The sequence below is a fragment of the Cololabis saira genome, chromosome 23 (genome assembly GCF_033807715.1).
Source record: "Cololabis saira isolate AMF1-May2022 chromosome 23, fColSai1.1, whole genome shotgun sequence".
NCBI classification, from domain to species: Eukaryota; Metazoa; Chordata; class Actinopteri; order Beloniformes; family Belonidae; genus Cololabis; species Cololabis saira.
In genome coordinates this window covers 10,235,317-10,259,011 of record NC_084609.1, presented here as the reverse complement: position 1 = coordinate 10,259,011, position 23,695 = coordinate 10,235,317, and the positions used below count along the sequence as shown (strand labels likewise).

The following is a 23,695-nucleotide window of genomic DNA, read 5'->3' as shown; positions in this document are numbered from 1 at the left end:
TAACCCAGTTCCCTTCTTTCTTAGTAGCATCTTGCCAAGACGTGATGTCATTTTGAGTCCATGCTGGAGCTGGGGCAGATCTCCTTGGTGCCTTTGGTCATGCACTGCCATCATTGAGACACCCTCTTTTTTTTACGATTCCAGATGTAAAAGAGTCAAACTGTGTTTGTTTATGGGTCAATGGCTCATTAAAAAGGTGTATTTATGCAGATACTCTTTTCGCATGACAGTTTGAAGAGGCTTTGATAAACATGGATACAGGTAAAAACAACCATACATGTAGAAATGTAATAGGATGTTAACAAATAGCTACACTTTAAGAGCTAAAGAAAAGTTTTTTGATGTTTTCTTTTTTAAATCACTTCAGTAAGGCGTTATTTTCTTAACCCAGTTCCCTTTTTTCTTAGTAGCATCTTGCCAATACACCAAGACGTGATGTCATTTTGGGTCCGTGTTGGAGCTGGGGCAGATCTCGTTGGTGCCGGCAGCAACAGTCCTCCTCTTGCCCCGGTGCAGATGCCTGTAGACGAAGCCAAACGCAGATGCCGTGTAGCGTGCAAAGAGACCGGTCCATCTCACAGCATCCACTATCCACTGCACAAAGCGCCCTACGAACACCACAAACACCGTGGTGTAGTGGGCCAGCAGGAGCAGACTCCTCCCCAGCTGCTTACCGTGGTTGATGATCAGCTGGACTCTTTGGTCATGCACTGCCATCATTGAATTCCAGATGTGGATGTAGATGGATGCCTTGAAAAAGGTCTATGACCGAAACGTTGAGAAAAAGGTGTGCGAGAGTTTCCTTTTTATATTTGGCTGCACGATTCCAGATGTGGATGTAGATGGATGCCTTGAAAAAGGTCTATGACCGAAACGTTGGCCTAATAAACGATTGTACGGTGAGAAGAAGGTGTGCGGGAGTTTCCTTTTTATATTTGGCTGCAGGATTCCAGATGTGGATGTAGATGGATGCCTTGAAAAAAAGTCTATGAACGAAACGTTGAGAAGAAGGTGTGCGGGAGTTTCCTTTTTATATTTGGCTGCACGATTCCAGATGTGGATGTAGATGGATGCCTTGAAAAGGGTCTATGAACGAAACGTTGAGAAGAAGATGTGCGTGAGTTTCCTTTTTATATTTGGCTGCACGATTCCAGATGTGGATGTAGATGGATGCCTTGAAAAATAAAAATAAACGATTGTACGGTGAGAAAAAGGTGTGCGGGAGTTTTCTTTTTATATTTGGCTGCACGATTCCAGATGTAAAAGAGTCAAAACTGCTTACTGTGGTTGATGATCAGCTGGACTCTTTGGTCATGCACTGCCATCCTTGAATTCCAGATGTGGATGTAGATGGATGCCTTGAAAAAGGTCTATGAACGAAACGTTGAGAAAAAGGTGTGCGGGAGTTTCCTTTTTATATTTGGCTGCACGATTCCAGATGTGGATGTGGATGTAGATGGATGCCTTGAAAAAGGTCTATGACCGAAACCTTGGCCTAATAATTGAATGCACGGTGAGAAAAAGGTGTGCAGGAGTTTTCTTTTTATATTTGGCTGCACGATTCCAGATGTAAAAGAGTCAAACGGTGTTGGTTTCTGGGTCAATGGCTCATGAAAAAAGTGTCTTTATGCAGATACTCCCTTAAACAGAGGATGCTCCTTTAAATTGGCAGACGGTCCCTTTAAGACGCTCCCGGCCAGCCAATCAGAGCGCAGGAAGTTTTGTTTCCGGGAATGTTTGGTGATGTGGCTAAGCTCTGAAATCTACCCCAGGAAACGGAGAAAAACCCCATCTGTTTACCTGAGCAGGCCTCGCACAGGTGAGTCAAAAGTCCTTTCTGATTCCAAATACGCCACAGATTGTGGTGCATGAAGAAGGGTTTTAGGATGCCGTCCTGGTTTTAGCCCCCGGGGCTAAATTCATCCTAATCGGGGGGTTTTCCTGCAGCATCAGCCACGCCGTCCCCTCCGCTTCAGCCGCGCTGCTGGGGGGAATCAGCCTCCCAGGGCTGGCCCGGAACTTTGTAGTCCATGTCTGTTTTTTTGCATTAGCCTACTATAATCTTTTAGTGTTCACTAAAAGAGTGACGCAGCCGCAGTGGAGGGCTCGGCGGGTTCGGCAGAGCTCGGTCCCGTCCGGCTCCGCCCGGAGGACTGTGACGTCAGCAGGTTGTTCAGTAATGAAACTTCCAGGAACATGAACAAAAAAACTTCTAGATAAATGAAGATTTCAACCAAAATCTATTTTTAGATTTTGAATCTTAGTGTTTGAATCTATTTTTAGATTTTTCTTGAAATGAATGAATGAATTAAGTTTATTCAGTCATGACAACACAAAAACAACACCAAAAAACATTGTGCACAGCATTGACATTTCACACAAAACCAATAATCATGTGTTGAACAATGACTGAAAAGGCATAGGCAGAAGCAAACTGCTTATAAAAGCCTATCCTATATTACCAACTTTCTTTTTTTGGCTACCAACCTCCAGAAAAACAAAGAAACCACAAAAGGAAAAGAAACAACCCCAAGACAGTATATAAAGTAATGAAATATAGACAATTTATGCAATTATAACTGAAAACTTTAATGTTTTCATACTGTTACACATATTTAAAGGCAAAAACATGGCACGAGTTATTCTCGTGTCCAACAAAACCTTCCTTTTTTGGGCATAAACAAAAAAAATACCAAAAGTTGTAATGTAATGATGAAAAAAATGTTTTTAAAAAATCGATCTTTAGACATATGAATCGATTTTTAGGAATTAATATGAGAATCAATTTAGAATCGGAAAATCGATTCATTTTTTTTCAACACAGGCCTAGTCATGGCTATTGAAAGGTGCATTGTTACAGCATATGATTGTTGTAGATGCTCTGTGTCTGGAGGTTTTGCCGTACAGTGCTCTGTAGCGCCGTCCAGATGTGTGGATATATATATATATATATATATATATATATATATATATATATATATATATATATAACTATATATATATATATAGTTATATAGTTTTTTGTTTATATTCTTGAACGTTTCATTACTCTACAAATCTACATACATCACAAATCTGAATCACAAATGCATTAAATGTGTTATTACATGAGCATATAAGATGCTGATTAACTGAAAAAAGAAGAAAAAACCTACATCTCCAAAGTTTTTGTCTATTTAAATATAATCCAAAGATATCCTTGACATTAATAAAAAATATTGGTACATTTACAGGTTGTGTGTATACGTCAAAAAAGGTCACTTAAAAAGTGTCTGTACCAAAAATGTTATTACAGATGACTAAGCAAATAAACAAAGTCACCACCTCGATTTAACTAAACAAATAGGAAAGACTGCAATAGGAAAAGTATCACGAAGATGAATATGTTTCTTTTTTACAAGTTATTTAAAAAGGACATATTGTGAAGAAATAAAAACAAGGACAAGAAAAAACTTTGTATATGTGCTATAACATTGTGTTTGAATTACAACATTTCTCATTCAACATTCTAGGAACCATAAAGACTGGACTCTGGAGAAAATGTAAAATTGTTATGTGGGCTGAGGAGTCCAGTTTTGTTTCCACATTGATTAAGAATAGGTAGCAGATCAAGCAATGCACCTTTCATGCCCAGGGTGTTCTGTTCACGTCTGTGTGATGACACTGGGTTGCTTTAGTTGGTTAACATTAACCACCTGAGATCTGATCGGCACCCCTGAAATCAACCTGTTGGTCACTCATCTGTCTGAGATCAGCGATTAGACATTAGGTAGATTCAGTCCCAAGTCCATATGATGCCAGTCATTTTGTCAAATAGGAATGTCAATAAAGTTCACAGAAGAAGAAGCAGGTTTTAATGGCACTGTGACAAAAGTAATGGAGACATGACTAACATTACACGAAAAATCGATTCATGGCAGATGATGTTTAATGCTGATTTTGGGCAACTTGGTTGTCATTAATGTGTTGAACATTTACTCACTGCTGTCACAATATTGAGGGAATGACTGAGGAAGAGACCAAACAAAAGTAAACCTTGACCAACTTAACTTTAACCGCTTATCTGGGCGTTTGAATCGCTTAAAATTGTAGAAGGTTCTGTTTTAACCAACTTAAAAAAATATCCTGGTATTCTCTGTATAAACAGGTTGTACAATTGTTGTAGAATTTGGGGTGTAACTTGTTTTTGTTGATACAGAAATTACAATAAGCAAAAAAACAAATTCTCAAAGCAGTTGTTTGGTTTTTGTAGCTGCTGCAGAGCATTTATCAGTGTTTACACTGAGAGTTTCAAACATTTCTGTTCTGTTTCGATTAAAAAAAATAAAAAAATTAGATTAAAAAGGTTTTGTTAACCTTGAAAATCGTAAGCGTTTTTCATCCTCCATGGATGAACTGCAGCAGGAAAACAGTCTCTTTGTGGAGATTTTGTTGTATCTGCTCCTGTTTCCAAGCCAAGAAATTAACTTCAGTCTCCAATCAATAAAAGCTGCACAGTTCCTCTTTTATATATTATATTTGTAATATATAAAAGAGGAACCGTCTTCTTTCTGTCCACGTGTGCTTTAATAAATAAATAAAATAAAATATATTTAAATAAAATGTATTTGCTTTGTGTTAAGCTTGTTTTGAAAGTTCCACAGAACATGTGCTACTTTGAATTAATAACCAAACATGCAAAACTTGGTGGTTTAACATGTTAAAACACAGGTACAGCAGACATTTATAATGCCAGTCCACAAAAAAGCCTCACGTTTTCTTGTATGTCCCCTCACAGTGTCGTCTATATGTTCAGCCGTCTGGCCACAGTCCTCCAGGAGATCTCTGGAGAGGAGGGCCCAGATGGAGACCAACAGGTGAGGAAATAATCCACTCTAATAAATAACATGGACCTTTTATCAAATGAGATCCCTGCATCTTCATACCAAAAATGATATAAAAAACACAAGAAATGGCACGGTGACATGTCTTATCTGAACAGATGAGCCACTCAAAGCAAAACAAAAGCAGCAGAAGCTGACTGCTATGCTGACTTTTACTCATTTGTAGGCATTATCATTGCACAAATTTAGTTCCTGACAGTATTCTCAGTCTTTTTATAATCTCCTCCATGCCTAAGGACATACTGTATGCCTTCACTGTATTTATTTATTTACTTATTATTTCTAAATATGTACCATATTTTCTGGACTATAAGCCGCACCTGCGTATAAGCCGCATCCGCTCTATTTAAAAAAAAAAAAAGATATGCAAGCCGCAGATATTTATGTTGTTAGATTAGATATTTACTACATGTACAGAAGGATTTTGAACTGTAAATGATGTACATGTTTGTACCTAAATTAGGGCTGGGCGATTTTGGACAAAAATAAAATCCCGATTTTTTTTTTTCTCTGAAAACCCGATTTTCGATTTTGATTTCGATTTTTTTGGTAAAACTACAAAAGACAATGGAATAAATTGTTTATTCTAAAACAAATATTTTATCTTTATTTTTAAAGAAAAATAGCAAACAAATTTCCGTATTGGGAATGGAGTTCAATTGAAAGATACTGTAAATCCTCCTTGAGTTTAGTAAAGTGACAACATTTACAATTTTCTTGACCAAACAAAGATGACTAGACGAGCTCTGTCTGTAATGCAGCCAGCTGCAAAAAAGGAAAATCGATTTCCTTTTTTTTTAACATCGTCTTGATTAATAAATCCGATTTAGATTTAAAATCGATTAATCGCACAGGCCTAACCTAAATAGATCCTTTCCTAACAGTGATTAAAGCGGGACAGAACCAAGAGAAAATAACCGGTATTTATTTATCTGTTTGAAATCTACCTACTTCTATCTGCTAAAGAAGAAGTAGCATATTCTTCTTTGTATTTATTTTGTCTTAGTTTTGATTCTAATTCCGGTTAGAGCACCCCGAGAGGTGGAAGAAAAATCCACAGAATAGCCGCACCTTTGTATAAGCCGCATGGATCAAAACCTATGAAAAAAGTAGCGACTTATAGTCCAGAAAATACGGTAATTGTACAAGTGTTTGTTGCGCAGGGTGTGCTGGTGCCACAGGCCCCTGCTGGGGAGGCTCAGCCTCCCGTGGACTCTGACGTTCCGGAGGATGCCATGGAGAGGCTGGCCCACCTGGAGCAGCTGGTGGTCCAGCTGAAGGAGCTCGTCCGGGACAAGGACACGCAGCTCAAGCAGAAGGACGGCGAGCTGACCGGCAAAGATGCACAACTACGGGTAAATAACCTTACCTGTTGATGTCAACAATCCATTTCTTTCCTAACATCCGTGCACATACGATCCTGAGGGTTTTTTTTTTTACTTTCCACAGAGTGAGAGGGAAGAAGCGGATGCCCGCTTCACCAAACTCAAACTCCAGGCCAAAGCCAAGATGGCCTCACTCAACAAGCAGATAACTGAACTGAAAGGACAAGGAGAACCCACAGTGGGTTTCATTTTTTTTGCTCTTACTGTAATCTACTTTAAAGGGGACCTATTATGGCATCTAATCCCTATTTTAAACAGGCCTTGAATGTCTTAAAAACAAGCTTTTGATTGTTTTTGCTAAATAAATTAGAAATTCAGCCTCTAAACCAGGGGTGCCAAATGTGCGGCCCGAGAGAGATTTTCATGCGGCCCGCGAGAAGTTTCCAACGCAAAAAAACGAAATGTTAATTTACTAAAAAGGAAGGCATAAATAATTGCCATGAATCGCAGCATATCCGATTATATATTTCTTCTACAAATCCATCGTTATTCCACAAAGAGAGCAGTTTTCGACATTTTTTTAGTTTTCTAGAATGCATTTGCCGATTTTATCTCTTTGTAGACGGTCGTTTATTTTTATTAACTGACTACTATTATATATTTTCGCAGGAAAAATATCACTGCTAAAAAAGATGATGGAAGATATTACACTGGCGTAAATATCCGCGCCAATTTTTAAAAATAAATACACTTAATTGTACTGGAAAAATCTCTAAATCACAAAGAAACACTCTCGGATGTAATAAGAAAGATTTTGCTTTTAATTAAATTTCCTATAAAAAAGCGAAATATAAAAAAAACATACTTGTTTCTGTTTATCTTTGTAAAATGATATTAAAAGTAACTTACATAATTTGAAAAAAAACGAGAAATTTCAAGAAAAGATGCTGAAGAAATATATTTTGCATAATTAGAGTGTAAACAAAGTGCATACTTCCTTTAAAATTAACTAAACTGATATTGGATTAGATAACAATAGTAAAAAAAAAAAGAATTAGAAAAAAACATTTTCGCACCATTTTTGTTATTTTGAGCGTGCGGCCCGCGAGAAAAAAATTGGTCAAATCCAGCCCGCCAAGCAAAATGAGTTTGACACCCCTGCTCTAAACCATGTCTTTATCATCCCAATCTCTAACCTCCTTTTTTATGCGGGATTCTGAGTGGGCGGAGCTATGATAATGAGGCTCTGTGCTGATTGGCTGCCTGAATGACGTGATAAACTGCTACGAAAAAATGGCGGAAGCTCCGGCCGGCGGAGTTAGTTGTGGGCGTGTTTTCACGCATTGGAGGCCAACCTATGTACGGTAAATCGCATTTTGGTTACGTAACGACACGAGCAGAATCTGAACGGCTCGTAGATCCACATCACGCTGGACGGCTCATCTGGGCGGCTGTACAGACACTGCAGAATCTGGTTGCTTTCCTCCTTCTCTGAGTTGGCAGGCTGAGGGGAGACCACTTTATATATGTTAAAGCAAGAAAAAAACGTGTTTTTCATAATAGCTCCCCTTTAAATGTAGAGTTTGGTTTGATCATGTTTAATTGACTGTTAATGACGAGGCTCTGACGGTTCACTTTCCTCTGGTCTGAACTTCTGTTTCCGCGCGCCGCAGAGTCCTGACAGCTCCTTTACAGGAGCTGGTGCTGCAGTCGAGGAGGAGCTCCAGGACCTGAGGAGCAAGCTGGGCGAGGAAGAGGCTCGCAGCAGGGAGCTGCAGGACCGACTCCAGGCCACCGAACAGCTGCTTCAAGGGAAGGAGTCTGCCCAGGCCGAGCAGGTGAGGATGCTGCGTCTGGAATTACTCCGTCTTCCTCTGCTAACATGTAAGGACTTCAGCATTTGTCAGGAATTCTGAGTTTATTTATTTGTGTGTGTGTAGCTGCGGGTACTGCAGGCTGTCGTGTGTGAGAAGGACGTGCGTTTCCAGGAACAGATCCAGAAGCATGAGGAGGAGCTGCTGAGGGTCACGGCACAATCCCAGAATGATGGGGAGCTTCAGCAGGTATAAAATCCAGCATTTATCATTGATGATTAACTCGTATATTACTTTGCCTTTTTATAGTTGCCTATAACCCCTGGTCCTCATCATTATTGACTGATTTATTACCTCCATTAAGCCTTCTGTGTCTAAATGTCATTTGTTTCACATCCCAGGTGTTGTTTTTTGTTGCTGGTTATTGAAAAGGTCCCTTTAGCTTCCTCTGACATGATTCATTATCTCCTTTTTGAAATTACATTTCATAGCTGGTGCCAGACTGAATATGCTCGAGGTACACTCCAATCTGCTGTAATTTCTTGTTTTTTAATGATTTATTGAATTAAAACATCTGAAAACTTTGTGCTGCAGCTAAAAGTGCTCGACTTCCTTGTTTTAATAATGTTAAAAACTCATAAAATACCCTCTGAGCTCAGAATGGTACAATCATGATATTGGCTCCGTCCAAACACCAGCTGTATCCAAATTATCAATTGTCCAATTTACTAAAAGGCCAAATGGACATTTTTTAAAGGCTGGAACTTTTGAAATGGTTTACATTTTACTGGTGTTTCAGCTCAATTTGCTCTGCATCTCCACTTACATTTTCAGATCAATCAAAATGTCATACATCAGGTGAATTTAGCAGAGGTCAAAGCTGTATTTTGCTGTATAGTTTCTTTTCAAGCATTTGGTCGTTTTTCTCCCAGAAATCCTCCTTTGCTCCGTGTTGCCTTCGCCTGTCCACATTGATCACACCGATCCTGCGCAACAACGTCCTACTGTTTGCTTTAACTTAAAATGCCGGTGTTGTCAAACAAGAGGAGAGACATTAGCGTGGTAGAGAATACCACTGTGTCTCAGTGACGCACATCAGTCTGTCTTTGGACTCTTTAGTTCGTTGTTACTTTACAAACATGGAGCTGCTGTGCAAAGAAGGCACCTGCTTTAAATGCTATAAACTGTTGGACTGTTTTTAGGTCTTAACTACTTCTTTAGCACCTGTCCACTTTATTTCACATGGCCTGTAGTCATGATGGGCATCTTTTCTTCAGACCTTAATATGTACAAATACAAAAGGGATCACACATGAATAACGACTAACGGCTTTTATTTTGAAAATGACCTCGTCTTATGAGATTAGTAGAGGTTTAGTAAGATTTATTAAATGACAGATATCTGTAACTTTCTTCTCCCGTAGGCCCTGCAGGCGGCCACGCAGCATTGTGAGCAGCTTGACGCGGCGTTGAAGTCTCGCAGCCAAGAGCTGGAGTTGCTGCAGCAGGAAGTGAGCAGCGCTGACCAGCAGAAACAGGTACGGATCCTGTTGGACCGGATACCTGTGTTGGTTTGGGATTGTTCTATGTATTGCGAGACACACCCTTTTGTTTAGATGGTACGTCACACCTAGTGTGCTTTTGAATGAATACGTTGCACCCACAGACTTGGTATTTCTCTCTGTGTGCAGTGGCGTCAATTCAGTCAAAGCTAAGGTATGGCAAGGTTACGAGTCACAGAAGTCTGCTATGTAGCTTATCTGTGTTGTCAAGAATATTTTAACTTTTTGAAATGCAGTCTCGCTCAAATCCTGCTAACTATGAACACTACACTTTAACAACGTGTTGATCAATTCAGTCAATGCGCCTTTACGCATTACGCATCCGTTTTCGGCACCATGGACAGCAAGTGGCAGAGTTAGAGAGCAGAAATAACGCAATTTAACTCATTCTGTCACTTCATTCACCATGTCAGTGCAACAATATCACGTGGACATCCCAGTTTAACTCAAAACAGTTAAAGTCCAAATGCAAAAAGGAGAGGGAGGGCGCAGAAAAGAGAAAGAGAAAGTAAAAAAAGTTAAATATTTTCCTTAAACAGATTTATATGAGGGTAGAGTGATTTGATATCTTACCTTAAGATGAACTTGCATAATTAATCAGTGACTAACAGGCTTGTTAATAGCCTGACTCCCACTTTCGCTATTTGGTCCTTCTCACTCCGCTGCCGGGGCAACATTGGACCATCACTTGCCTTCTTTTTTTGTTATTTAGTAACGATGCAAAGCGCGCTAAAATAGAATAGAAGACTTTATTGATCTCCCAGAGGAGAAATTCAGTCGTGCAGCAGCCAAAACACACACACGCTTTATACAAAAAATGTAAAATAGAAATAACCAATAAATAGTTAAATAATAAGAAAGAACAATATAAAAAGTAGAAAAAGAGTATGTACAAGAGAGGGAAAAAAAATAGTAAACACCAAAAAAAACGGATAATATTTACAAAATATTTACAAATATTTTCAAAAATACGTGAGGTATTTAGTGGTTATTGCACTTACAAAGAGACAGGTTTATTGCACACGGGTGGCTACAGTGGCTTATTATACAGACTGACGGCTGTGGGGATGAAGGACCTGCGGTAGCGTTCCTTCTTGCAAAAAAAAAACGAGATTGATAGCGACCACTGTCGTCAGGGACGCTGGGACATCACATTTCAAGATATGAGGGGGGGATACAAGTGTTGGGAAAGATAACACCTAGTGAAATCGATCATGTTGTTCTGATTATTAAATAATAGAATAATCAATACAAATAGACACAGATTAATTCCATAAATGTATTTAAAAAACAACCATTTACATTTTCCTCTGAAGCCAAGGTGTGGCGGCTGCCATACCTTGCCATACCCAATTGACGCCCCTGTCTGTGTGTGTGCTCAGATCTTGACGGCTCAGTTCCGGCTGATGGACCAGGAGCTGGCCGAGGCCGTCCGGCTGAGGGAGGCCGACAGGCAGCAGTGGGCCGAGCAGGCCGGCCGGGCAGACGCGCAGCTCTCAGCCCTGAGAGCCAGTCTGGAAGCCCTGGAAAGTGAGAGGACGGGTCTGGCGAGCCAGGAAAACGAGCTGGTCTCCCTGAGAGAGGCGAAGCACGTCACCGAGGAGGCTCTGGAGAACGGGAAGAGGGAGGTCACCAGACTGGAGGCAGAACTGTCTCTGATGAAAGAGGCCGAACTTGCAGCCGTCCAACAGCGCGACGATGCTGCAGAGAGAGACAAGGAGGAGATCGCACGGCTTGAAAGCGAGCTCGCGTTGATGAGAGGAGCGGCGTCTGCGGCGGACTGTGCCAGGCAGGATGCCCTGGAGAAAGAGAAGTCTGACGTTGATCAACTCCAGGGGGAGCTGGAAGCCCTCAAGGAGGAGCGAGAAGGCATGGAGAAGAAGACTGAAATGCTAGTTGAAATCTGGAGGCATCTCTGCCCTCTTGCTGGGGTGTCGGAGGAGATCCCCGTCCCAGCCGACCTGTCCCAGCTCCTGGACACCGTGCGGTCCGTGGAGGCCCAGCTAACCAAGCTGAGAGACGAATGCAGTGAAAGAAATGAACAATGTGCCCATCTAACTCAGACCACGGAAACCCTTCAGGGTAGGAGCTCTCATCCTGGATGCTTTGTGTTACATTTAAACTCCTGGTTTTGTGTGGAAGTACTGAGCGGTGTGAACTTCTGATTTCAGAACAACTTTACAGAAAAACTGAAGAGCAGGAAGAGGCCGCTGCCAAGATCCAGCAGCTGGAGCATCAAGTTGAAACGGTCAGTATCGAGCCTGTGTTTCTACATAAGCACCTATTTTTATTAAAATAGCCTGCAGGATTATGTCTGCAATGTTAAAACTTCAAAGTTTCTCAGTATCTCATACTTGGTTTTTTTCTGTTTATATGATCAAAAAGGCATTAAAGCTGCAGAAGCAGTGCAATTATACAGGACTGTCTCAGAAAATTAGAATATTGTGATAAAGTCCTTTATTTTCTGTAATGCAAAAATGTCATACATTCTGGATTCATTACAAATCAACTGAAATATTGCAAGCCTTTTATTATTTTAATATTGCTGATCATGGCTTACAGTTTAAGAAAACTCAAATATCCTATCTCAAAAAATTAGAATATTCTGGGAATCTTAATCTTAAACTGTAAACCATAATCAGCAATATTAAAATAATAAAAGGCTTGCAATATTTCAGTTGATTTGTAATGAATCCAGAATGTGTAACATTTTTGTTTTTTTAATTGCATTACAGAAAATAAAGAACTTTATCACAATATTCAAATTTTCTGAGACAGTCCTTTATGAAGTTAAAGCACTTCTGCATTTTTTTAATTGTCTGGACATTTTTAATTTTTCCAACTTCCAAGACCAAGTTTGCAAAGACATTTGTTTGAGGACAAAGTACAGACAGGTTTTATCCTCTGCAAATGGTACGGGGTCATAACTTCAGTCTGGACAGGAGATCTGTCTGCCTCGGAGAGGACGTCTGTCTGTCTGTCTGCTCCGTGTGCTTGAACTCGGCGCGTGAAATGTCTAATCCCTCGTACGCTGAGCCGACCTTCACCTGGCTCTGCAGACGTAAACAATGCTCTAATCTGGCAGCGCAGTTCAGACATTCACCAACAATAACACAGATTTTATCTTTGTTTTTTACTTTGGTCTGTTTGTTTTTCTGATTTCATTTAATTAGAAGAATAATTTGCATTATCTAAATTTATATTTGTGGAACACAATTGCTGTTTTAATTAAAATTGTGTATTATGACATTTTAATCCATATCTAGAAATATTTTTTCATTATATGTCAAAACACTGTATCCCAGGCTTTCAATTATGCTAATTGTTGCACCTTTACCTTTTATTTTTTTGTTTACTAGATGTCAGACAGAAATGCGGTGCCAGAACCTCCACTGGATTCATCTGAAACTGAAAAAGGTATGATCCAACTTCTGAATAAAGAATACTTTGAATACTTTTTACCTTCAAACAAATCTACCTTCGGGTATCAATAAAGTTACCTTACCTTAAATCTGTTCACCATGTGGAGAAGTTGGTCAAATTAGTTAAAAAAGCTTAAACTCTCTTGATAAAATAAAATGATTGGTAGAATTCTAAACACAAATCAATATATTCACGTAACAATATAATAACTCGAGTTATAATAAGACTTGATATTGAATATTCAAGCTCACGCAGTACTTAAGTTCTGAAATTTGACCTAAATCTTCTCAGTCATTCTGGGTTTTATTTGTTTTAGGGTTTTGTTTTTGTTTGGATGAATTTAACGAAATCATAGATCAACGTTATAAACATACATTTTATTCCCGCTCAATGATAGTTATCAAAGATCACGCGTTTTCTAGTGCACAGTTATTGTAGATGAGGTATTAGGATCATAAAAACAGCCCATTCTGTCTTCAGGATTGACTGACTTAAGTTAAATATTGATTTTATTTTTTTAAATGAGTGTAAACTTTGAACTCTCCGGTGTTTTAGCAGCACGCAGCTTCTGCTCATGTTTGTTCTTAGTCGATATTTGCACTTGATTCAGACCTGAAAAAATAATCAATCAAATTGAATTTCCTCTGAACCCATGAGTATTATTATTTTTTTTTCATGTTTCTTTATTGGGTAGTCCATGTAATGCATATTACACAATAAACATTTTTTTAAAGGGTTCGACAGAATACCCCGTTTTATATTTTACCACACACACAAACAAAAAAAAGTAAAATAAATAAGGACACAAAACTTAACATAACAAACGCCCCAAAACACACACACTGCAAAATACGTAATTGTAAACAGGTCCCAAAGTAAGTACCAATTACCAATCAAACTCTGACTGAAGACAATAATAATAGGAAAAATAAAGTAATAAAATAAAATACAGGACACACAAAACAACAACAACAATAAAAAATAAGATAAATAAATACAAATTTAAAATAAACGGACCATAAGAGGAACCCTAAAAAAAATAGACATGGTTATCAATATCTTGGTAATATTGGAGGGACTTCCACAAGTATATTGTTGATTCTGTCTTTTCTGATTTTCATCTTTATTTTAAGAATGTTATTTTTGGTTTTCATAATTTTAATCACAAAGATAGGGACGCTTTCTTTTTTATTAATCTGTTTTTATTTTTAGCTAAATTTCACATACACAAGTCCAAATTCATCCACAGAAAGCCTGAACTCTTTGTACTAAAAAAAGAACTTGATCAATATATAAGGACAATTTACAATTTAATGTTACCCTTGTTCTTAATTTTTCATTGTATTTAAAGATTTAAATAAAGAATAAAAAAAGAAAAAAGAAAAACAACACATCAATATCATACTTCCCTATAATTAAATTAAATCAGATTAAATTAATCTTCCAAGGATGCCAAAGAATTAACAAAAGAAAGAATACCCATGAATAGGGCTGTTCGATTAATCGATTTTAAATCGTAATCGCGATTATGTAATTAGAACGATGTTAAAATGTGAAAATCGTAAAATCGATTTTTCACTTTTTTTTTTTTTTACCTTGTCTGCACACATATTAATGATTGATACCATATTAATGATTGATGGAATAGCAAATGTAATGACTGACATTACACACCTCTACCTCCTTCATGGGTTGCATTATTATTTAGCATACAAAGACCCAGTTTAGTTTAATTAGAAAATGTCTTGTTTTATTTAATTGGAAATATAACTTACTGTATGTTTGCAAGTGCTGATTTGCTGATTTTTTTTTCAGAGATAAAACTTTATATTTTATTATATTTTTTAAAACTTTTTTTCAACTTATTTTACAGAGTTTTGCACTTTATTCATTCATTTTTGGTTTAATAAGAGCAAAGTTTGCACTTAAAGCCCAATGGGGCAAATGTTCAATAAAAAAACAGCATATTTGAAATCATTTCTTTGCCTTTTGTCAATTCACAAAATAATCGTAATCGAAAATCGGATTTTGAGAGAAAAAAATCGATATTTTATTTTTGGGCAAAATCGAACAGCCCTACCCATGAGTATTATTGATCACTGTTCAACTTTGTCTTTGTCGACAGCCACAGCGCACATACTGGCACTGGAGCAGCAGCTCTGCGACAAAGACAGTGAGCTGGTCGCCTTACGAGAATCCCTCACACGGGTCTCGCAGCACGGCTCCGGCGAGGCTCCGTCGGGTCAAAACCAGGATCCGGATGACGGAGCGGATCCCGGTGACGGTTCTGCAGCCCTCCCTGACTTCACGGACAGTCCACAGGAGGAAGAGACCACGCTGGTCGCCGAGGACACCTCAGTCCTCTCCCTCTCCGCCGGTAACGACAGCAGCCCGGAGCTGATCGGACACCAGTCCGAATCCCCAGAGGGATCCAAAGGCACGTCCTCGGATGAAATGGTGGCCAGCAGCGATTCAGAAGTGGCCCACAGCAGCTGGACCCTGCTGGAAGCCGTGAATCAAGACGGAGGTCAGGAGTGGCCCTCCGTCTCGCAGGAGTTTGCCCAGTCGTGGGTGGCGACGAGCATGGAGCAGGACGTTTCCACCGTGCAGACTGAATCCTCATCGGAGATCGTTACAGACACGGTTCAGCAGAGTTCCTCCTGCACGGATGCAGACGTCTCCTCGAGGATCTTCGCTCAGGCCTTAGCTGAGGAGCTCCAGAAGAGGTACGGGGAACTTCTGGCTGAGCTGGAGAAGCTCAGAGAGGCGGCTGCAGAGGCGCAACAGAGAGTAACGAGTCTGGAGGAGGAAACGCAGGCCCTAACCGCGGCCAGAGAGGAGGCACAAGCTCAAGCAAGTGACTTCTCAAAGGAGCTGGAGTCAGTCAGAGAGGAGCTGGACCAGCGCTCCCAGCAAAACAGCACTGAGGGGGAAAAGCACGGCGTGGAAATGCAGCTCTTAGAAGAACAGATCAGCGTTTTGGACGGTCAGAATAAAGGGAAGGAGGAGAAGCTGCAGGCGTTGCAGGCGGATCTGGAAACGGCCCGGCGGGCTCTGTCGGAGCAGCAGGATCAGACCAGGATGCTGAGCGCTCAGCTGGAGGACAGGGAGCTCCTCTCTTCCGAGCTGGAGAGGAGGCTTCAAGATATGGAAAACAGCATGCTGGAACACTCCCAGACGTCAGACCTGAACAACGAATCTCTGTTAAAGAAAGACTCCGAGATCAACGAGTTGCAGCTTCGCATCAGCCAAAAAGAGAAGGAAGTGACGGAGCTTAACGACAGCATGTCCGCCAGACTCCTCCGAGCAGAGGAAGAGAGGGTCCAGACGGATGAGGAAGTGGTCAGACTGAAGGAGCAGGTGGAAGAGCTTCAGAGAGGCCGGGAGGAGAAACCCCAAGCATCGTTTGAAGAGTCAGCCGAGGCGGCAAAGGACGACGAGGTCGCCGGTTTACGGAAGGAGAAAGGAGCTCTGGAAGGCCAGCTGACCAACATGAAGAAGAAGCTGCAGGCGGCGCTCGTGCAGCGCAAAGAGCTCCTGAAGAAGGTGAACGAGTTGGAGAAAGAAGCCAAGAGAGTAAAGGAGAAAGATGAAACCGTCCCAAATGTGCAAAAAGTCCAAGAAAATGAGATTCGGGAAATGGAGAGCAAAGTTTTGGAGCTTGAAGAAGCTTTAAGGTCCAAACAGGAGGCGGTTGAGACTCTGGAGCAGAAGGTTAGTGAACAGGACCGAGCTCTGGCCGAGACGCTCGCTCTGAACGCACAGCTCAGCGAAGAGGCCGGAAACTCCCAGCAGGTTTCTCCTGAAACCACCGGGCTACAATCCCAAGTGGCTTCTCTGGAAGCGGAGCGCGACGCTCTGCAGAAGAAGGTCCAGGAGGCCCAGGAGTCTCGCAAGGAAACCATACGTAAAGCCAAAGAAAAAGACCGGCATCATCGGGAGCAAGTGAAGCAGCAGAAAGAGGAGTACAACGAGCTCGCCGGGCGTTTGGAGCTGCAGACGGGCGAACGAGACGTTCTTCTCACCAAACTGAGAGAACTAGAAGATAAATGCAACACTGGAGGAGATGATCCGCCCGCTAATGCATCTAGAAATCTAGAAAAACCTGCCCAAAAGGACTGGGTCCAGGAGGAGTGGGTGGATTTCGCTGGATCTGAGACTGGTGCAGATCAGCCCTGCACCGATCCACCTGAGGTCCAACCTGCACACGCCCAAGAGTCTCTGACGGCTCTGAGAGACGAGATCCAGACCGTGCAGGCGGCAAACACCGAGCTGGAGCAGCAACTGCAGGAAACGCACGCCAATCTGTCGCTAAAGGAGTCTGAAATACTGGAACTGGGCAAAGAGCTGCAAGCACTGAGGGAAAAGGAGAAACAGATCGATGAACTGTCCAAAGAAATGGACGATCTGAGGGAAAAGTATGAACAAGCCCAGTCTTATGCAGAAACCCTGAAAGCAGAGGTGGAAGCTGCAGCCAAAGCGTCAGACGAGTCTTCGGTTGCGTCTCTTCAGGCGGAGGTGGAGGACTTTAAGCAGTTTCTTGACAACAAGAACCAGGAGATAATGGAGCTCAGTAACCAGCTCGGCGAGCAGAGCACGCTCATACACGCCATGCAGGTCGCCGTGTCCCAGAAGGATCAGCTCGTCGCTTCTCTGCAGGAGGAACTCAAGGCCGAGCAGGAAAAAACGCAGAAGTTAGAGGCCGAGCCGCCGCAGAAGCAGGAAGAAGACAGCGAGACGAAGATCCAGCAGCTTCAGCGAAAGCTTCACGCCGCCCTGGTCTCCCGCAAGGAAGCCCTCAAAGAAAACAAGACTCAGAAGGAGCAGCTGGCGTCGGCCGAGAAGGTCGCGGCCGAGCTGCGGCGGAGAATCGACTCGGCGGAAAACGAGTCGGAGAAACTCCGAACGGAAAGAGCCCGACTCATCGACGAGGTGGATCGGACGTTGCTGGAGAACCAGAGTCTGGGGTCGTCGTGCGAGAGCCTCAAGCTGGCCATGGAGGGCCTGCTCACCGAGAAGGACGCCGGCAAGAGAGAGGCGGATCTGGCGAAGGAGGAGGCCGCCAGGATGTGCAGAGAGTGGGAGGACAAGGTGCAAGGGATGAAGGAGGAGTACGAGACTCTGCTGAAGTCCTACGAGAACGTGAGCGACGAGGCGGAGCGGGTGAGGAAAGTGCTGGAGGCCGCCAGGCAGGAGCGGCAGGAGCTGGCGGCCAGGGTGAGAACCCACGAGGCCGCGAAGCAAGAAGCCGAGCGGCAGGCGGAGGAAGCGCAGAAGGAGGTGGACTTAGTGAAGGATAAAATGAGAAAGTTTGCCAAAACAAAGCAGGTGAAGATATTGGAGTTGGAGGAGGAGAACGAGAGACTGAGGGAGCTGCAGGAGAGACCTGCGAGAAGAAGAGAGGACAAGGCCGTGACGGCTGAACTGGAGGAGCTGCAGGACGAGCTGGTGGGTTTGAAAGGGGAGCTGGACGCTACGGCGGCGGAGAGAGACTCTCTCGGACTTCAGGTTGAAGATTTGAAGAACCAGCTGGTGCAAATAAAAGAAAAGGAGCATGAAATGTCCTTAAATGCACCGAGCTCTGCAGGAGTTGTGGAGGAGGTCATTGCTGCCCAGCAGGCGGATGCAACCGCGACCTCTGCAGAGCCTGTTGAGAGGGAAGATGAAGGAGACCAGATAGTTGCAGTGTCTGCAGCAGAAACACATGCACAGCCTGATGAAGAAAAGGAAAAACCAGAAATGACTGCCGGTGCTCAAGCTTTACTGGAAGAAAAGGCGAGAGAGATGGAGGAAGCCGTCTCTGCAGAGAGGCAGCTGTGGCAGGAACGGGAGGCCGAACTCAAAGCTCAGCTGGCCTCTCTGCAAGGTGATCTCCAGGGGAGTAAGGAGGAGGACGACAGCGTTTCAGCCTCTTTAGAGAAGAGCATACAAGAGGGAAAGGAGAGAGAGAAGAGTCTGATTGAAGAGGCCTCCAATAGAGAAGCTCAGTTTAAAGAACTGTTGAGAAACCTTGAATCTGAGAAGGACAACCTGGAGGAGCGTCTGATGAACCAGCTGGCCCAGCTCAACGGCAGCATCGCCGGCTACCAGCAGGAGCTGGCCGACAACCGGGAGCGGCTGGCGGGCCTGCAGCGGGAGCTGGAGCGGCTGGAGAGGGAGCGGGCCGAGCTGGAGGCCGGGGCTCGCAGCGAGAGCGACCGAGCGGCCCGGCTGGAGGAGGACATGAGGCAAGCCCAGCGGGAGCGGGCCGAGGCCGAGGCGGAGTCGGGGAAGCAGCGTGAGCTGGAGCAGCAGCTGAGGTCGGCCCAGCGGGTCCGGGAGGGCAGCCAGAGCCGGGCCCGGCAGCTGGAGGAGCTGCTGAGGGAGAAGCAGCTGGAGGTGCGGCAGCTGCAGAAGGACTGCATCCAGTACCAGGAGAGGATCAGCGAGCTGGGCCGGGACGCCAAGGCCCTGCAGCTGGGCCGCACCGAGCTCAGCGGAAAACTGGAGCAGGCTGAGCTCAAGAGCTCTTCAACCCTGGAGGATCTGAGGAGGCTGGAAGCTGAGACGGCCACGTGTAAGGCCCAACTAGCCGAGGCGCAGAAACAGGCGAGCGAGGCCTCGGCCGCCAAACTGGCGGTCGAACGGAGCATCCAAGAGAGGGAGACGGCGTTGAAAACGGAGGCGGAGAAGACGCTGGACTCCGTGAGGTTCCGGCTGGGAGCCGAGCTCAAGGAGGCGGAGCTGAGGCTGGAGGACGCCTACGCGGAGAAGGAGAAGGAGGAGGAAGCTACTCAGCTGGCCAGAGAGGCGGCTGACGGCGCGGAGAGGCGAGCGCAGGAGATGCAGGCTCGTCTGGACGAGTCCCTGGCCCGCCTGGCCGCCTTCTCGCGCTGCATGTCCTCCCTGCAGGACGACAGGGACAGAGTCCTGGACGAGGCCCGGCAGTGGGAGACCCGCTTCAACGCCGCTCTGCAGAGCAAGGAGGCCGAAGTTCGTGAGGCTGAAACACGGGCGAAAGAACTGGCGGATCAGCTCCAGAAAGAGACGGCGCTACGAGAGGAGCTCGAGCTGTCTGTGAACAGGTAAAAATATTTTCTCTGTTTCATTGACTACCGTATTGGCCTGAATATAAGACGGGGTTTTTTGCATTGAAATAAGACTGAAAAAGTGGGGGTCGTCTTACATTCGGGGTCTAGACCAGGGGTGTCAAATGTGCGGCCCGAGAGAGGTTTTCATGCAAAAAAACGAAATGTTAATTTACTAAAAAGGCAGGCATAAATAATTGCCATGAATCGCAGCATATCCGATAATATATTTCTTCTACAAATCCATCGTTATTCCACAAAGAGAGCAGTTTTCGTCATTTTTTTAGTTTTCTAGAATGTATTTGCCGATTTTATTTCTTTGTAGACGGTCGTTTATTTTTATTAACTGGACTACTATTATATATTTTCGCAGGAAAAATATCACTGCTAAAAAAGAAGATTGAAGATATTTATTCGGAGAATTTCAGTTTTGAATACGAGGATAATGACAAAGTAAAACAGTTAAAAAAGAAGTGCTGACTTTTTCAGCACACTGGCGTAAATATCCGCGCCAATTTTTAAAAATAAATACACTTAATTGTACTGGAAAAATCTCTAAATCACAAAGAAACACTCTCGGATGTAATAAGAAAGATTTTGCTTTTAATTAAATTTCCTATAAGAAAGCGAAATATAAAAAAAACATACTTGTTTCTGTTTATTTGTAAAATGACATTAAAAGTATCTTACATAATTTGAAAAAAAACGAGAAATTTCAAGAAAAGATCCTGAAGAAATATATTTTACATAATTAGATCATTAAAATTAACTAAACTGATATTGGATTAGATAAAAATAGGGAAAAAAAAAGAAAAAACATTTTTTTGCACTGTTTTTGTTATTTTGAGCGTGCGGCCCGCGAGAAAAAAATTGGTCAAATCCGGCCCGCCAAGCAAAATGAGTTTGACACCCCTGGTCTAGACGTTATACCCATTCACAACGCTAGATGGCGCCAGATATCTTTAAAGCGAATGCTGAACTTAACTCCCCAGGCCAAAGCGAACCCCTGTCACGAAGAAGAAAAATAGAAAATAGTATAAGAAAGAAAAGAGAAGAAAATAAGAGAAGAGATAACAGAAAGTGGAGAAACGTAGTGACGATCTGGAGAAAAGTGGGTGGAAGTTCGGCAGGTAAACCGGCAGCTGAGGAGAAGTTATGGTGCAAACTTCAAGATAATGATTTCAATGAGGCAAAATAACATGCTTTTTCTCTCGAATATATTGTTATAATCATTTGTTTCAGATGTACTGTAATTATTTTCTGTATAAAAATTGAATTTCTTCAAATTTGAGTCTTGAAAAAGAGGGGGTCGTCTTATAATCGGGGTCGTCTTATATTCAGGACAATACGGTAATTCAAAACTTTTTATTTTGTCAGAGACTAATAACTTGTTGCTTTCAGATTAGAAAAAGGAGACAAAGATTGGCAGCTGAGTTTGGAAGAAGAGGAAAAGAAGGTTGCAGAGCTGCAAGCGGCGCTAGCGGAAGAGAGGGTGAAACTTGAACAAACTACAGCTGAATTACAATCCGGACAAACTGAAGCTCGGGAGCTGAAGAACGAGGCGGAGGCTCTGAGTCAGAGGACTCGGGCTCTTGAGGAGGCCGTGGCTCGACTTCAGGGGGAGGTGGACCAGGCCAGGACCGAGCTGACCGACAGGGAGGCAGAAGAGAGGCGGCTGTGTCTGAATGTGGAGCATCTGGAGACAGACCTGCGCTCGTCCAAGGCCCTGACGGAGAGCTTGCAGAATGAGGTGCACGAGAAGGAAAGCAGGGAAGTGGAAATGCTGGGGGAGAAGGAACAAGCTGTCGCTCAGGTATGCAGACGGTGTTACTTATCCAGAAATCATCTGACCAAAATTGAAAAAATAATCGTGTCTGACATCTTTTTTTTTTTTTTTTTTATAAATATCTTTGTATTTCACAATAATTTTCACATTCACGATTCGCATACATTCCTACCCTCTCCATAATTGCCCTGGGGAAAAAAAAAAAAAATCATACATTAAGGGAGAACAAAATTAAATAAATATATATATATATATATATATATATATATATATATATATATATATATATATATAAAAATAAAATAAATTCGAAAATAGAGATACTCATTGGTCCCCTTTTGGAAAAATTCTCCAATTTTTAAAATAATGGAGACCAAAATTCTTGAAAGATATGACCACGGTTGTATTTTTCCAAAGTTAATTTTTCCAATGGTAAAAAAACTGAAATTTGATCCAAAAAAAACTTGAAAGTTGGAGGGGAATCATCTTTCCAAAGTAAAAGTATGCATTTCTTAGCGAAGTATGTGATCATAATTAATATCCTGCTTTTTTTCCGGTCTAACTGAAGATACAGTGTATCATTTAATAAATACAAATTGGAGCTTAACTCAAAATTCATTTCTAAAACTGATTGTGTGAAGGAATGAATTGATTTCCAGAAACTTATTAAAAGATCACATTCCCAAAACATATGCACAAATGTTCCATCGGTTCTTTTGCATCTTGGAGGACATTTTGAAGGGATATACTTTGAAATGTTGTGCATTTTAATTGGAGTTGAATACAGTTTGTGAATAAATTTAAAATTAGCCTCTTTAATTGTATTACTAGTAAATGGAAAATGTATTTTTTCACATATATTTAACCAAGTATTTTCTTCAAAGACCATCCCCAACTCCTTCTCCCATATCTTCACTAAAGTTTGGAGAGATGACAAACCTCCTTGTGATAAAATATTAGTCTGACATCTTTTTAAAATGTTTTTCAAGGCTGCAGAGGAGGCCAGGAAGGAGGCCGACATGAGGGCACAGGGAGCAGAGGAGGAGCTGGAGCAGAAAAGAGGGGAAGTGCGCAACCTGGAGGAAAAGCTGCGCAAGGCAGAAGAAGAGAGCAACGGCAGGAAAACCAGGCTGGACTCTTTCATGAAGGCCATGGGCTCCTTGCAAGACGACAGAGATCGAGTCCTCAACACGTACAAGCAGCTGGAGGAGAAACACCTGCAGGTGAGGCAGAACCTGAACTACTGTGAACCTGATAAACAAACACATCTCATGAAGACAGTTGCATTCAGTTTCTGTGGTTGTGAGCATTGGATAATTTTAAGAGCGTGTTTTAGTTTCCAGCAGTAAAGTTGCTTTCTTCAACGAAAATTATGACTAAATATCGTCGTCAACTAACTTTTATCACCTGAGGAAAACCAGACGCAACGAAAATGCTGGTCATGTGACGATAACGATAATTAAATATATAATGCAATATCCTAGAGGAATAAAAACGAGACTAAAATGTAGATTACAAAATAAAAACTCAGATCCAGAAGATGCAGCTGCAGAGTTAGAGCCTGATGCCGTTAACGCAGAGCTCTAGGTTCACGTACATTATAAACAAAGTTACGTAGAGAAACGCGGGGATCTTCTCTGGGGCTGGAGAAGAAGAAGAACCATCTTTGGATACACTTTCCTACATAGACGTGGAAAAGAAAACCCAATGTGTCATCGAAAAAGATGAGGAGAAAAAATAAATAAATATGTTGTAAACTCAAATGAGAGTCTTCTGTATCTGGAATGAATGTATTCTTGAGTCTATAAGGTAACAATAATATAATAATAAGATAAC

General features: G+C 42.3%; 1 protein-coding gene across 1 annotated transcript in view; it reads left to right on the top strand.

Moving 5' to 3' along the window:
- Positions 1-1,718: 1,718 nt before the first annotated feature.
- Positions 1,719-23,695, top strand: part of golgb1 (golgin B1) — a 31,509-nt gene continuing 9,532 nt past the window's right edge. The window contains exons 1-13 of the mRNA XM_061714814.1: positions 1,719-1,819; positions 4,778-4,856; positions 6,047-6,238; positions 6,333-6,446; positions 7,882-8,046; positions 8,149-8,271; positions 9,446-9,559; positions 10,966-11,665; positions 11,755-11,831; positions 12,943-13,000; positions 15,132-20,070; positions 21,475-21,886; positions 22,849-23,082. Coding sequence (XP_061570798.1) covers positions 4,788-4,856; positions 6,047-6,238; positions 6,333-6,446; positions 7,882-8,046; positions 8,149-8,271; positions 9,446-9,559; positions 10,966-11,665; positions 11,755-11,831; positions 12,943-13,000; positions 15,132-20,070; positions 21,475-21,886; positions 22,849-23,082 — 7,197 coding nt within the window. The 5' untranslated portion in view covers positions 1,719-1,819; positions 4,778-4,787. The remainder of the gene's footprint in view (positions 1,820-4,777; positions 4,857-6,046; positions 6,239-6,332; positions 6,447-7,881; positions 8,047-8,148; positions 8,272-9,445; positions 9,560-10,965; positions 11,666-11,754; positions 11,832-12,942; positions 13,001-15,131; positions 20,071-21,474; positions 21,887-22,848; positions 23,083-23,695) is intronic.